Source organism: Elephantulus edwardii, unplaced genomic scaffold (genome assembly GCF_000299155.1).
Source record: "Elephantulus edwardii isolate Elephantulus edwardi_28Jun2011 unplaced genomic scaffold, EleEdw1.0 scaffold00028, whole genome shotgun sequence".
In the NCBI taxonomy this organism is placed as follows: domain Eukaryota; kingdom Metazoa; phylum Chordata; class Mammalia; order Macroscelidea; family Macroscelididae; genus Elephantulus; species Elephantulus edwardii.
The window spans coordinates 17,436,052-17,447,532 of record NW_006399778.1 but is presented as its reverse complement, the minus strand read 5'-3'; the positions used below and the strand labels follow the sequence as shown (position 1 = coordinate 17,447,532).

General features: G+C 50.6%; 1 protein-coding gene across 1 annotated transcript in view; it reads left to right on the top strand.

The window, feature by feature from the left end:
- CROCC (ciliary rootlet coiled-coil, rootletin) overlaps window positions 1-11,481 on the top strand; it is a 53,250-nt gene that overhangs the window by 13,532 nt on the left and 28,237 nt on the right. Inside the window, exons 9-17 of the mRNA XM_006883695.1 lie at window positions 495-731; window positions 1,212-1,308; window positions 1,906-1,989; window positions 2,398-2,631; window positions 3,428-3,627; window positions 3,942-4,124; window positions 6,328-6,472; window positions 7,478-7,624; window positions 7,997-8,227. Coding sequence (XP_006883757.1) covers window positions 495-731; window positions 1,212-1,308; window positions 1,906-1,989; window positions 2,398-2,631; window positions 3,428-3,627; window positions 3,942-4,124; window positions 6,328-6,472; window positions 7,478-7,624; window positions 7,997-8,227 — 1,558 coding nt within the window. The remainder of the gene's footprint in view (window positions 1-494; window positions 732-1,211; window positions 1,309-1,905; window positions 1,990-2,397; window positions 2,632-3,427; window positions 3,628-3,941; window positions 4,125-6,327; window positions 6,473-7,477; window positions 7,625-7,996; window positions 8,228-11,481) is intronic.

The following is an 11,481-nucleotide window of genomic DNA, read 5'->3' as shown; positions in this document are numbered from 1 at the left end:
GTGCAGCCTTCATTCGGGACTCTTGTCATGACCATAATACCCAATCATATATCTCTTTTAAACAGTTCTTCCCCTCATCTGTTTCAATGCAGATTTTATTCAGATTTTCAATGCACTATTTATCCAGTCTTTCTCAGTGAAAGAATCTTTTTCAAGAGAAAAGAGAACTGGGAAGGTAGAGAGGAAAGTGTGTAACAGTGAATGAATGTAAATCTAAGTTTTCTATAAACTTTTGTTAAAGTATTAATAAAAAACCCCAAACTCTGGGGCATTTCTCCTGTGCACACATGGGGTTGTCAAAGGCTGTAATTGATGGATTGCTGAGGTGGTTATGACCACTGACGGTCCCCCCACACGGTATCAGAGGGCCTGCTTCCTCATAGCTTTACCCACCTTGTCCTATCTGATGGTGCCAGATGGCATCCCAGTTAAGTTTGCATTTCACTTGGGAGCCCACATACCTTCCCCATCCCAACCCAGAGCCCTCTTCTTAGGGACCTGCTGCAGCTGGGAGGGGAGCTGGCCCGGACATCACGGGCCATCCAGGAGGCAGACCTAGGGCTGACCACAGGCCTGCAGCTGGCTGAGAGTCGGGCCCAAGCAGCTGTGGAGAAGCAGGTCTTGCTGCAGACCCAGCTGGAGGAGCAGGTGAAGGATAGAATGATCCGCGAAAAGGACTTGGCCCAGTTGCAGCTGCAAAGCGACCTGGACAAGGCCAACCTCAGTGCCAGGTGAGTGCCAGGTGGTCACCATGCAAGGCAGGCCTCCCTACAGAGGATGCCCCTGGAGATGCTGGGAGGACAGAGTGTCTGTTTATTTGGACCCTTATACCACTTGAGCTCAGCAAGTCTTCCCAGGTAGCCTATTGAACAGAGGTGGAGACTGAGGCTCAGGAGGACTTGCCTCTGAAGTTCAGAGGGCACATCACCAGCGGTTCAGCCTCCAATGCTGGAACTTGGACTCCTAGCTCTCTGCGTGGACAAGTCATGATTTACCCATTTCCTGTGAGCTAAAGTGGAGGGCAAGGTCATTCTCATTTCCTAGATAAGAAGTCTGAGGCCCAGAGAGAAGTGACTTGCCCAGGAACATGCAGCTGGAGAGGGGAGTCGAGTTCCTGCCTTGGTCTTGGGAAAGCGTGAAGGGTACAGGAGCTAGTAGGCTTGGAGGAGAAGCTGAGGTGGGGCCCCCATTTACCCGTGCTGTTCCCCCAGAGTGACAGAGCTGGCCCTGGCAGTGGAGCACCTTCAGAACCAGAGTCTGGACAAGGATCGGACCAACAAGGCCCTCACCGAGAAGCTCGAGGCCTTGGTGAGATGTTGGTCACGGAGTGACAGGGCGGGAGGTGGGGGACGGTAACTGACCAGAGCCGGGGACCCAGGAATCCCACTCAGACTCAGAGCTACTCCTCATTAATAGAGCTCTGAGTGTATACCAAGTTTGGCAGTAAGCACATTTACCTCCTTTACCCTATCTCATCCTCCCACCTACACCCTATACCGTGATCCCCATTACATAGATGAGGAAATAGAGCCACAAAAGAGAAATAGGCCTATAGTTTTTGAGCCAACAGATAGGGAAGCCAGGACTTGAATTCACTCCAGCTCCTTCCTAGCCCAGGTTATTCCTCTTGGAACACTTCCTGTAATAGGCTTGTTCCTCAAAGCTACCACTTGGGATGGTCACCCAGCTGTGTGGACTGGCCCTGCTATTTGTAGAAGCAGAACACCGCATACTCCTGTCTTGTCTGTTCAGTGAGGGCAGTGGGACTGACTGCCGACGGGTCTACCAGGCAGGGCCCTGGGGGCCATCCTTGTAGGTGATGGGCCAGGGAGGGAGAGGAAGAGCGAGAGTTTCAGACTGAGGCAGAGACCCTGACCACCCTTTTTTTTTTTTTTTTCTCCCCAGGAAACCCTGCGGCTACAGGAGCAAGCGGCTCTGGAAACGGAGGAAGGAGATGGACTACAGCAGACCCTGAGAGACCTGGCCCAGGTGGGAGACTAGGGGAAAGCAGCCAGAAGGGATGGGAGTCTTGGGCTGCCCTGCCCTCTGGTGGCCATGGGCTGAATTACATGTAGTTGCAGACTGGGAACCGAGGAAGAAAAAGGGATGTCTGACGAGCCTGTTAGGAGTGCAGGACCTTTCTGTGCTCCGTGATGATGCTTGATGCATGATGCTTGTAAGCACTGTTTGGGCATAGTGAATGAAAAACCCTGCTTCGGCTGGAAGGTTGTACCTAGTAGAAAAGGTGTAATCAGGAAGACTTCTGGTACGAATAGAACCTTGGAGCATGCTGCAGAGCCTAGGCTGACCCTGGCAACCCACTGTCCATCTCCCTGGGCTTCTTTGCTGACCTAATCCAGTCCCCTCCCCCTTTCTGTCTCCCTCTCTCCTGTTCAGGCAGCTCTGTCTGACACAGAAAGTGGCGTTCAGCTAAGCGGCTCAGAGCGCATGGCCGATGCGTCCGATGGCAGTCTACGGGGACTCTCGGGCCCGCGGACCCCGTCCCCGCAGCAGCGCGCCTCTCCTGGCCGCGGTCGTTCCCCGCGCCGAGGCCCATCTCCAACCTGCTCTGACTCCTCCACTCTTGTCCTGATTCACTCAGCCCTGCACAAGCGCCAGCTGCAGGTCCAGGTAGGGAGGAGCCAGGTTCCTGGGGGCGGAGCTTAAGCATCCTGGGAGGGACGCCAGGGTCCTGGGAAGAGAACTCTGGGTGTCATTGGGTGGATCTAGGACCTTGCAAAAGGACAGCTAAGAGTCCTATACCCTGCCTGGAGCTAAGGGAGAAGTTTAAAGTTCTGGGGCTGAGTCTGTAGTCAGAGTGGGATGTGCTTGCGCAGTTGAGGGAGGAGCCCCGGGGGAGGGAGGAGTCGGGGAGGGAGAGAGGAGCCCCAGAGAGGAAGGGAGGAGCCCAGGGAGGGAGGCAGGCTATAGAGTTCTAGTGTCTGGTTGGTGAGCATCCCTGATCTGAAGAATCCAAGACCCTAGGAAAGGGTCTATGAATAGTAATCAGCCTGAGGAGAAAGGAGTTAGTTCCTCTATAAGGAACTAGGGGGTAGAGTCGAAGCCAGCGTGGGAGGAGATCAAGTGGAACCTGAGTGGAGAGAGAGGAGCTTGGGGGTGTGGGGTGCCCTCCGGTGGGCAGAGGCTACTTCACACAGAACCCAGAAGGGGGAAGGAGCTTGCTTGGTGCTTTGTCTAGGGTGCTGGAGGCTTGGGTTGGAATGGCCAGAGCCCCAGGAGATGAGGTTTGGAGCCCAGCAGAGGTCTGTTCTTAGACGGGTGATGAGGACACAGTGCAGGAAGTGGAGCAGAGCCCCTGGGCCTCACGCATTCTCCTGTCCCGAGCCAGGCTGCAGTATAGGATGAATACACCTGAACCAATAGGGGTCAGGGTGGGCTTCTAGCTCAGAGTGGCTCCTGGCTGCAGGACATGCGTGGACGCTATGAGGCGAGCCAGGACCTCCTGGGTACTGTGCGGAAGCAGCTCAGCGACACCGAGGCTGAGCGCCGGGCCCTGGAGGAGCAGCTGCAGCGTCTTCGGGACACAGCTGATGGGGTCACCCAGGCCCACGAGGACGTCCAGCGTGAGGCCCAGCGTCTGCGGAGCGCCAGTGAGCTCCTGAGCAGGTGCCTGAGGGGTCTGCAGTGGGGGCCCTAGCGTGTAAGAACCTGGGCCTCACTCTGCTCACACCTGTCCCGTGTGCATTTGAACTGCCTGCGATGACAGCTGCCATTCATTCCACTGATCTCCAGGGTTGGTCAGGAAGAGAATAGCTGGGTTCTGTCTGCTGGGAAGAGTTAGCAAGAAGGAACTGGCCGTGGCAGGGGTGGAAGGAGGTGTCCTGGACACAGGTCCTCAGAAGACAGGCAGTGTGGCCTGTGGTCACTGTCTTCCCTGCTGACCAGCCTCCCCTTTGGCTCCACTTCTCCTTGCCCTGCAGGGAGAAGGACATGCTGGCTCACAGCCTGCAGGCGGCCCAGCAGCAGGCGGAGGAGTTCCGGCAGGAGCGGGACAAGCTGCAGGCAGCCCATGAGGAGCTGCGGCGCCAGCGAGACCGCCTGGAGGAGGAGCGGGAGGACTCGGTGGAGGAGGGCGCCAGGGCTCGCAGGGAGCTGGAGCGCAGGTGGGACACCTCTGACCTCCGTGCCAGGACTGTGCCTTGGGGGGCTCAATGGTGTCTCCCGGGTTAGCAAGCACCTGTGTGTTCTTGAGTGAGGTCAGCTACTAACCAGGCTGGTGGTTTACCAAATCCCCTGAGGCACCTTGGAAGAAAGGCCTGGTGATCTGCTTCCAAAAAGTCAGCCACTGGAAACCCCCATGGAGTCTGTTCCGCCCCAGGACATAATAAGCAGTCCTGTACAGAATGGAGATTAGATACGAATGTAAATTCTTTAAAAAGGCCAGAGCCCCTGGACTCAGGGATTAAAGGAATCCCTGAGACTGTCACCTTAGAAAACCCTTCTTCTTGTTGTTGGTGGTGGTGACTGGCTTCGAGTTGAGCACGACTCATAGAGACCCAATGAACAAAAGGTCTGAAGCCCCTCTACAACCGTCGACATTTCTCGAAGTTCATAGTTTCCAGAGGCATTTTGTTTAGAAAATGAATGCCACTCCTTCTTCCAGTGTGTGTGTTTGTATATATGTGTGTGTGTATATATATATATATATATGTGTGTGTGTGTATGTGTGTGTGTGTGTGTATATATGTATTCACGTACACACACATATGTCTCAAACCCAAATGCACTGCTGTCAAGTTACTTCTCACTCCTGGTGACCACATAGGACAAATAACTGTTCCTGTAGAGTTTCTGAGATGATTTTTTTTTCCTTATTGTGTACCATCACGTCAGTTCCGACTGGCACAGGAGGAGATTGCCCCTCCTTCTCTGGTGGAGCATCTGGTGGATTTGAACCACTGGCCTTTGGGATTGCAGAGCAGCTTCTTGCCACTAGGCCACCAGAGCTCCTTTTGACATTAAATTTTTAACAAGAGTTGCCTCATTTTCTTCTTGGGGAGTGGCTAGTGGGTTTCAACCACTGATCTTTTTGGTTAGCCCAGTGCTTAGCCTGCGGTATCCTCACAGGGCTCCTGGGTAACATGTGTACCAAAAAACCGAAACCAAACCATGGCCGTCGACTTGGTTCTCACCCACCTTCCATGGCGTGTGCAAGGCTGCTCCTCTTTGTCCCGTCGGGCAGCTGGTGGATTCAGACGGCCCCACTTGCAGTTAGCAGCTCAGACTGCAGTGCACTGTACCACCAGGGTTGTTTGAATGATACCTGCAGGAGTAGGTGGTTGTTCTGTGTCATTAGACTCAGCTAATCCACCAGCAGGTTTTCAGGGGCTGTAAATCACATGGGAGGAGATTGCCTATTTCCCTTGGAGCAGCTGATGGATTTGAACTACTTGCCTTTGGGTTGGCAGTAAAGATCCTTACCTGGTAATAGACATTATTCTTTTTGGTTTTTTAATTAATTTTAATGAAAGTTTACAGAGACTTAGGGTTTCCAGTCATTCATTGTGGCACTTTTCTCCCTTTCTACCCACTCCCTCCCCAATTAACTTTTCTCCTTGATGAGTAAAAGAAATATTCTTTCATTGCTATGTAATCCCTCCCCTCAAGTCCACTGCACTGTGCAGCCTTCATTCTAGACTCCTGTAATGACAATAATACCTTATATATCCCTTTTAAACAGTTCATTCCCTCATCTGTTGCAATGCAGTATACATCATTCCTCCCCTTCTTCTCTGTCTTCCCTCAACCCGATTGTCCTGTTTTATAATAGTGGTCCTATGCAATATCTGTCCTTTTGTGACTGAGATATTTCATTCAGCATTTCCTCTAGGGTCATCCACTTAGCATAATATTTAATGAGTTCCATGTTTTTCAGTGCTGCATAGTATTCCATTGTGTGAATATACCAGAGCTGCTCTATCCATTCATTTGTTGATGGACACTTCGTTGTTGTTTCCAGCTCTTTGCTATTATGAACAAAGCCTCAATAAACATGGGTGTGCATAGTAGACATTATTCTTATTTTTAAGCCCCCAGAGAGGTACTGTTTTAAACCTTTTTATAAGGCGTGTATCTTTGTAACAAGTTCATGAAATAGATGTCAACCCATTTTGCAAATGTAAAAACTGAGGCCCTAAGTCAAGTCACTGAGTCAGAAGGTGGTAGGGATTGGCTGCCCTTGTGAGTGCGGCCCTGTCTCCAGGCCTTACCTCTGGTCTGGTTTCCTGTCCTGGAACTGTTTGTCTAGAGGAGGCTCAGGGCAGGGAAGTGACACAGGACCCCTCCCTCCCCTCCTCTTTTCTGTAGCCACAAACAGCTAGAGCAGCTGGAGGGGAAGCGCTCAGGGCTGGCCAAGGAGCTGCTGGAGGTGAGGGAGGCACTGAGCTGCGCCACGCTGCAGAGGGACGTGCTGCAGGCCGAGAAGGCCGAGCTGGCCGAGGCACTGACCAAGGTGAGTCCTGCCTGTGGCACAGCCACAGCTGACCCCTGACGTTGCTCATAAACCTGTCTCGGGCCCTAGGTCCCCAGCCTTGTTGCACCAGCTTTGTTATCGTGAGGTGCTGTCAAGTTCATTGAGACCCAGAGCGACCCTCTGAACAATAGACCTAAACTCTACCCTCTCCTGTGCGATCTCTACCGTCTCTGATATGCTCAAGCCCATTGGTACAGTGACTGTGTCAATCTGTCAGTCTTGTTGAAGGTCTTTCTTGACAATCAACAATCAGCTGTTCCTCAGCTGTCTACAGTGCCAGCTATGTTGTTGTTGTTATGTGCTGTCAAGTTGCTTGCGACTCATAGCGACCCTATGTACAACGGCCCTAAACTCTGCTCTGTCCTGTGCCAATCGCACTGCCTCTGACACACCCATCCCGATTACCCAGTCACTGAATCAATCCACCTCATAGAGGGCCTTCCTCTCCTGCGCTGTCCCTCCACCCTCCCAAGCCTGACATCCCTCTCCAAGGACCCGTCCCTCCTTGCAACATGTCCAAAGTATGTCAGACGAAGCCCCAGAATCCTTGCCTCCAAGGACCCGTCCCTCCCTTATTTCAGCCTGACTACTGATCCTGAGGACAGTCTCGTCTTATGTTTCTGGACACAAGCCTTTCCTGGGCCTCCTGGAGTCACCCAGGCCCCTCTGGCCACACATTTGAAGCTGGTCCCTGAGCAAGGTCCCTGTAGTCTGACTGTTGAGGCGGGTCTCCCATAGCTATCTCTGACCCTGCCTTGCAGTGTGAGGTGGGGCTGCTCTGAGCTTGCGCAGCTCGCTGTGTGTGGCTTCTTTCTGATGGCCGTGTGGGCAGCAGGCTTTGGTCAGGGGTGGTTTTCTGTCTTCCTCCCTGTCCCTCCCTCCCTCCCACTGCCCTGCCTTTCCTGTCTCACCACCTTTCTCCTTGTCCCCCTGCCTCCTCGTCCCTCCCTCCCTCCCTCCCTGACCATCTCTGTGACCCGACAGGCTGAGGCTGGCCGTGTGGAGCTGGAGCTCTCAATGACCAAGCTGAGGGTGGAGGAGGCCTCTCTGCGGGACTCTTTGTCCAAGATGAGCGCCCTCAACGAGAGCCTGGCTCAGGACAAGCTGGAGCTGAACCGCCTCGTTGCCCAGGTACCATGTGCCACCCACCCACCCAGTTAGCTGTCCCCTCTGCTCAGAGGACATCTCTCGGTGTCCAGGCTCAGCTGTCACACACTGCACTTCTGTCCTTGTGCATCTGCCTTGGCCCTTGCCTCTCCTCCTTCTCTTTCTCACTCCCCCTATCTGTCTGTCTGCTATCTCATGATATCAGAGAGAAGGATTTCATGGATTCGCCTCTCTTCTCCCTCCGTAGCACCCTCACACCCAGGGACATAGCCCCTCTCCCCCGGGAACCTCCCTGGGCTGCCTGGAGGATGGGACGGGGAGCTGGAAACTCCTGACCAGGTGAGGTGGGTGATCTGCTCACCGGTTCCCACCTCACCCCGACCCTGGGCCCTGCAGCTGGAGGAGGAGAAGGCAGCGCTGCAGGGGCGACAGCGGCTGGCCGAGCAGGAGGCCTCCTTGGCGCGGGAGGAGCTGGAGCGGCTGGAGCAGCAGCGTCTGGAGCAGGAGGTGGAGCGGCAGGGTCTGGAGGGCTCCCTGCGGACAGCTGAGCAGGCCCGGGAGGCCCTGGACCACCAGCTCCCCGCACTGCGCCAGGAGCGAAGCCGCATGCAGGAGCAGCTGGCCCAGGTGGGCTAGGGCGCTGTGTGGACGCCTTGAGGTGGGGGTGCACGGCATGCATGGGCCTGGGCTCTGAAACCTGAGTCTGCGCTTAAATCCTAACTCCACTTCCACTAGTGGCCACTGGTGACCTCGGAGAAACTACCCAACCTCTCTATCTAATAGTTGCCATCACAGAGAATATACAGGCGTGCTGGTTTTACTGCATTTTGCAGATGCTGTGGGATTTTTTTTTTTTTACAAATTGGGAGCTGTGGTAACCCTCTGTTGACTTCTGCGGTGCTATTTTCCTAGTAGCTTGTGCTCACTCTATCTCTGTGTCACATTTTTTGTTGTTCTTCCAATATTTCAAACTTTTTCATAATGTTGTTGATTGTCATCGAGTCGAGCATGACTCATAGCGACCCTATGAACAAAAGACCTGAAGCCCCTCTACAACTGTCGACGTTTATCAAAGTTCATAAATTTTCTGGAGGCATGTTATTTAGAAAGTGGATGCCACTCCCGTTTCCAAACCTGTCATAGTATGTTATGTGCTATTTAGTCACCTATGATGTATAACAACCTATGTACAGTAGTGTAATGGATTGTTGTTGGATGCTGTCAAGTCTAGGAACTGACCCATAGCCGACCCTCCGGTGGCTTTTCAGAGGCAGTAGATCACATGGGAGGAGCTAGTGTGTGCGAACTCTGTACCTTTGCAGCAGCACAACCACAAAATCACACCTACTGCTATTGAGTTACTTCTGACTGACTGCAACACATAGGGGAGAGTGAGCCTAGGTAAGAACTCACAGAATGAGCGTAGGTGGGAATCCATAGTACAGAGTGAGTATAGGTGAGACCTGCACTACAGGATTTCTGAGGTTGTAGAGCTTTGCAGAACAGACTGCCTTGTCTTTCTCCTCAGGAGTAATTGGTGCGTTTGAACTGCCAATCTTTTAACAGGCCAACATGTAACCCACTACTCCATGATGGCTCCTTTAATAGATTTTATAGCATTAACATAACTTTTTAAATTATTATTTTAATGAGTGTTTACAGAGACTTTAGATTTCCATTCATTCATTGTTGCTCTTTTCGCCCTGCCCACCCGTCCCCCCTGCCCCAGATCGTTCTTCTCTTTGAAAAGTAAAAGAAAAATTCTTTCATTGTTACACAATCCTTCCCCTCAAGTCCACTCCACTATGCGGCCTTCGTTCTGGACTCCTGTCATGACAATAACACCTAATCACATATCCATTTTAAACAGTCTTCTCCCTCATTTGTTTCAATACAGTATACATTATTAACCCATCTTTTTCAGTCTCCCCCACTCCCCGAAGTCAGTCCTGTTTTACAACAGTGACCCTTTGCAATATTTGTTCCTTTGTCACTGAGATATTTCACTCAGCAAATGTCCTCCAGGGTCACCCATTTTGTATAATATTTTATGAATTCCTTGGTTTTCAATGCAGTGTAATATTCCATTGTGTGAACGTACGAGAGCGTCTCTATCCATTCGTTTGTTGATGGACACTTGGGTTGTTTCCAGCTCTTTGCTATTGTGAATAAAGCCGTGATAAACATGGGTGTGCATAAACATAACTTTTTTGTATGCACAATTGTTGTTGCTGTTAGGTGCTTCAGAGTTGACTAGCACTCAGATCTGAACCCTGTCCTGCCCTGCGCCATCATCATCATCATCATCTCTGACATACTTGAGCTCATTGCTGCAGTCACTGTATCAGTTCATTTTGTTGACAAAATTCCTTCCTCTCCTCCTCTGACCCTCCACCTTTCCAAGCATGTCTTTTCCAAGGAATGGCCCCCCTAACAACATGCCTGAATTATGTTAGACCCAGGTTTGCCATCCTTGCCTCTAAGGGGCATCCTGCTGTACTTTCAAGACGTATTTGTTCCTTCGGCAGCCCATGGGATATTCAGTACTCTTTTCCAGCACCAAACTCAAAGGCAAACTCAGGACATCAGTTCTTCTGTCATCCTTATTCACTGTGCCACTTTCAGATGCATAGCAAGTGATTACGCTGACCCCATTGCTCCTTTACCCTTTGGAGAGGTTCTTGACTTCCGCAATGCAATACATCTTTTGATTTCTTAGCCACTAATACCAAGGGTGTTGATTGTGGATCCAAAGTAAGATTGAATTGTTGACAACTTCAATCTTGTCTTCATCTGTTTGCCTAGTCCTGAAGATTATTGGTTTAATGATGTTGGGATGTAATCAATATTGAAGGATCATCCTCACTTTCAATAATCAAGGTTGTGTCATCTCTGTAACCCTGGTTGTTAATGTGTCTTCCTCAGATCCTGATGTGACATTCTTCTTCATAAAGTCCAGCTGCTCAAATTATTTGCTCAGTATATAGATTGAATAGGCATAGAGAAAGGATACAGCCGTGATGCACACCTTTCTTGATTTTAAATGTCATATTTCCTTGTTCTGTTTGGACAACAGCTTCTTGGTTTAGGTATGTTTTTCATGGGCACAATTAATTGTTCTGAGATTCCCATTCTTCTCAATGTTAGTCATAATTTGTTATGATTCACACAATCAGATGTCTTTGCATAGTCAATAAAACATGTATAGACATCCTTCTGGTATTCTCAACTGTTAGCCAAGATCCATCCAACATCAGCAGTGTTATCTCTGGTGCCATGCCTCTTCTAAATCCATCTTGAACCTCTGGCAGTTTACTGCTCTAGCCGTTTTTGGATAATCTTCAGCAGTATTTTACTTACATGTGATATTGATGGTATTATTTGATAATTTCCACATTCTCTTGGATCACCTTTTTTTGGAAATGGAAACAACTATGGATTGCTTCCAGTCAGCTGTCCTCCAGATTTCCTAGCTCAGACTGTTGAACACGTCCCACCCAGGGCTGCATCTGTTTGTTGAACATTTCAGGTGGTATTTCTGTCAGTTCCTGGATTCTTCTTTCTTGTCAGTGCCTTCAGTGCAACTTGAACTTCTTCCTTCATTATCGTTGTTTTTTTGATCCTATGTTTTTTGATCATATGCTGCTTCCTGAAATGGTTCGACATCAGCCAGTTCTCTTGGTACAGTGGCTCTGTTTATTCCCTCCATCTTCTTTTGAAACTTCCTGGATCGTTCAAGATTCAGCCTGTGGTATCCTTCAGTATTGCAGCTTGAGGCTGGAATTTGTTTTTTAGTTCTTTCTGCCTGAGAAATGCTGAGCAAGTTCTTCACTTTCTTTTCTGACTCCATCTCTTTGCATTTCCATTATACTTGGCTTTGT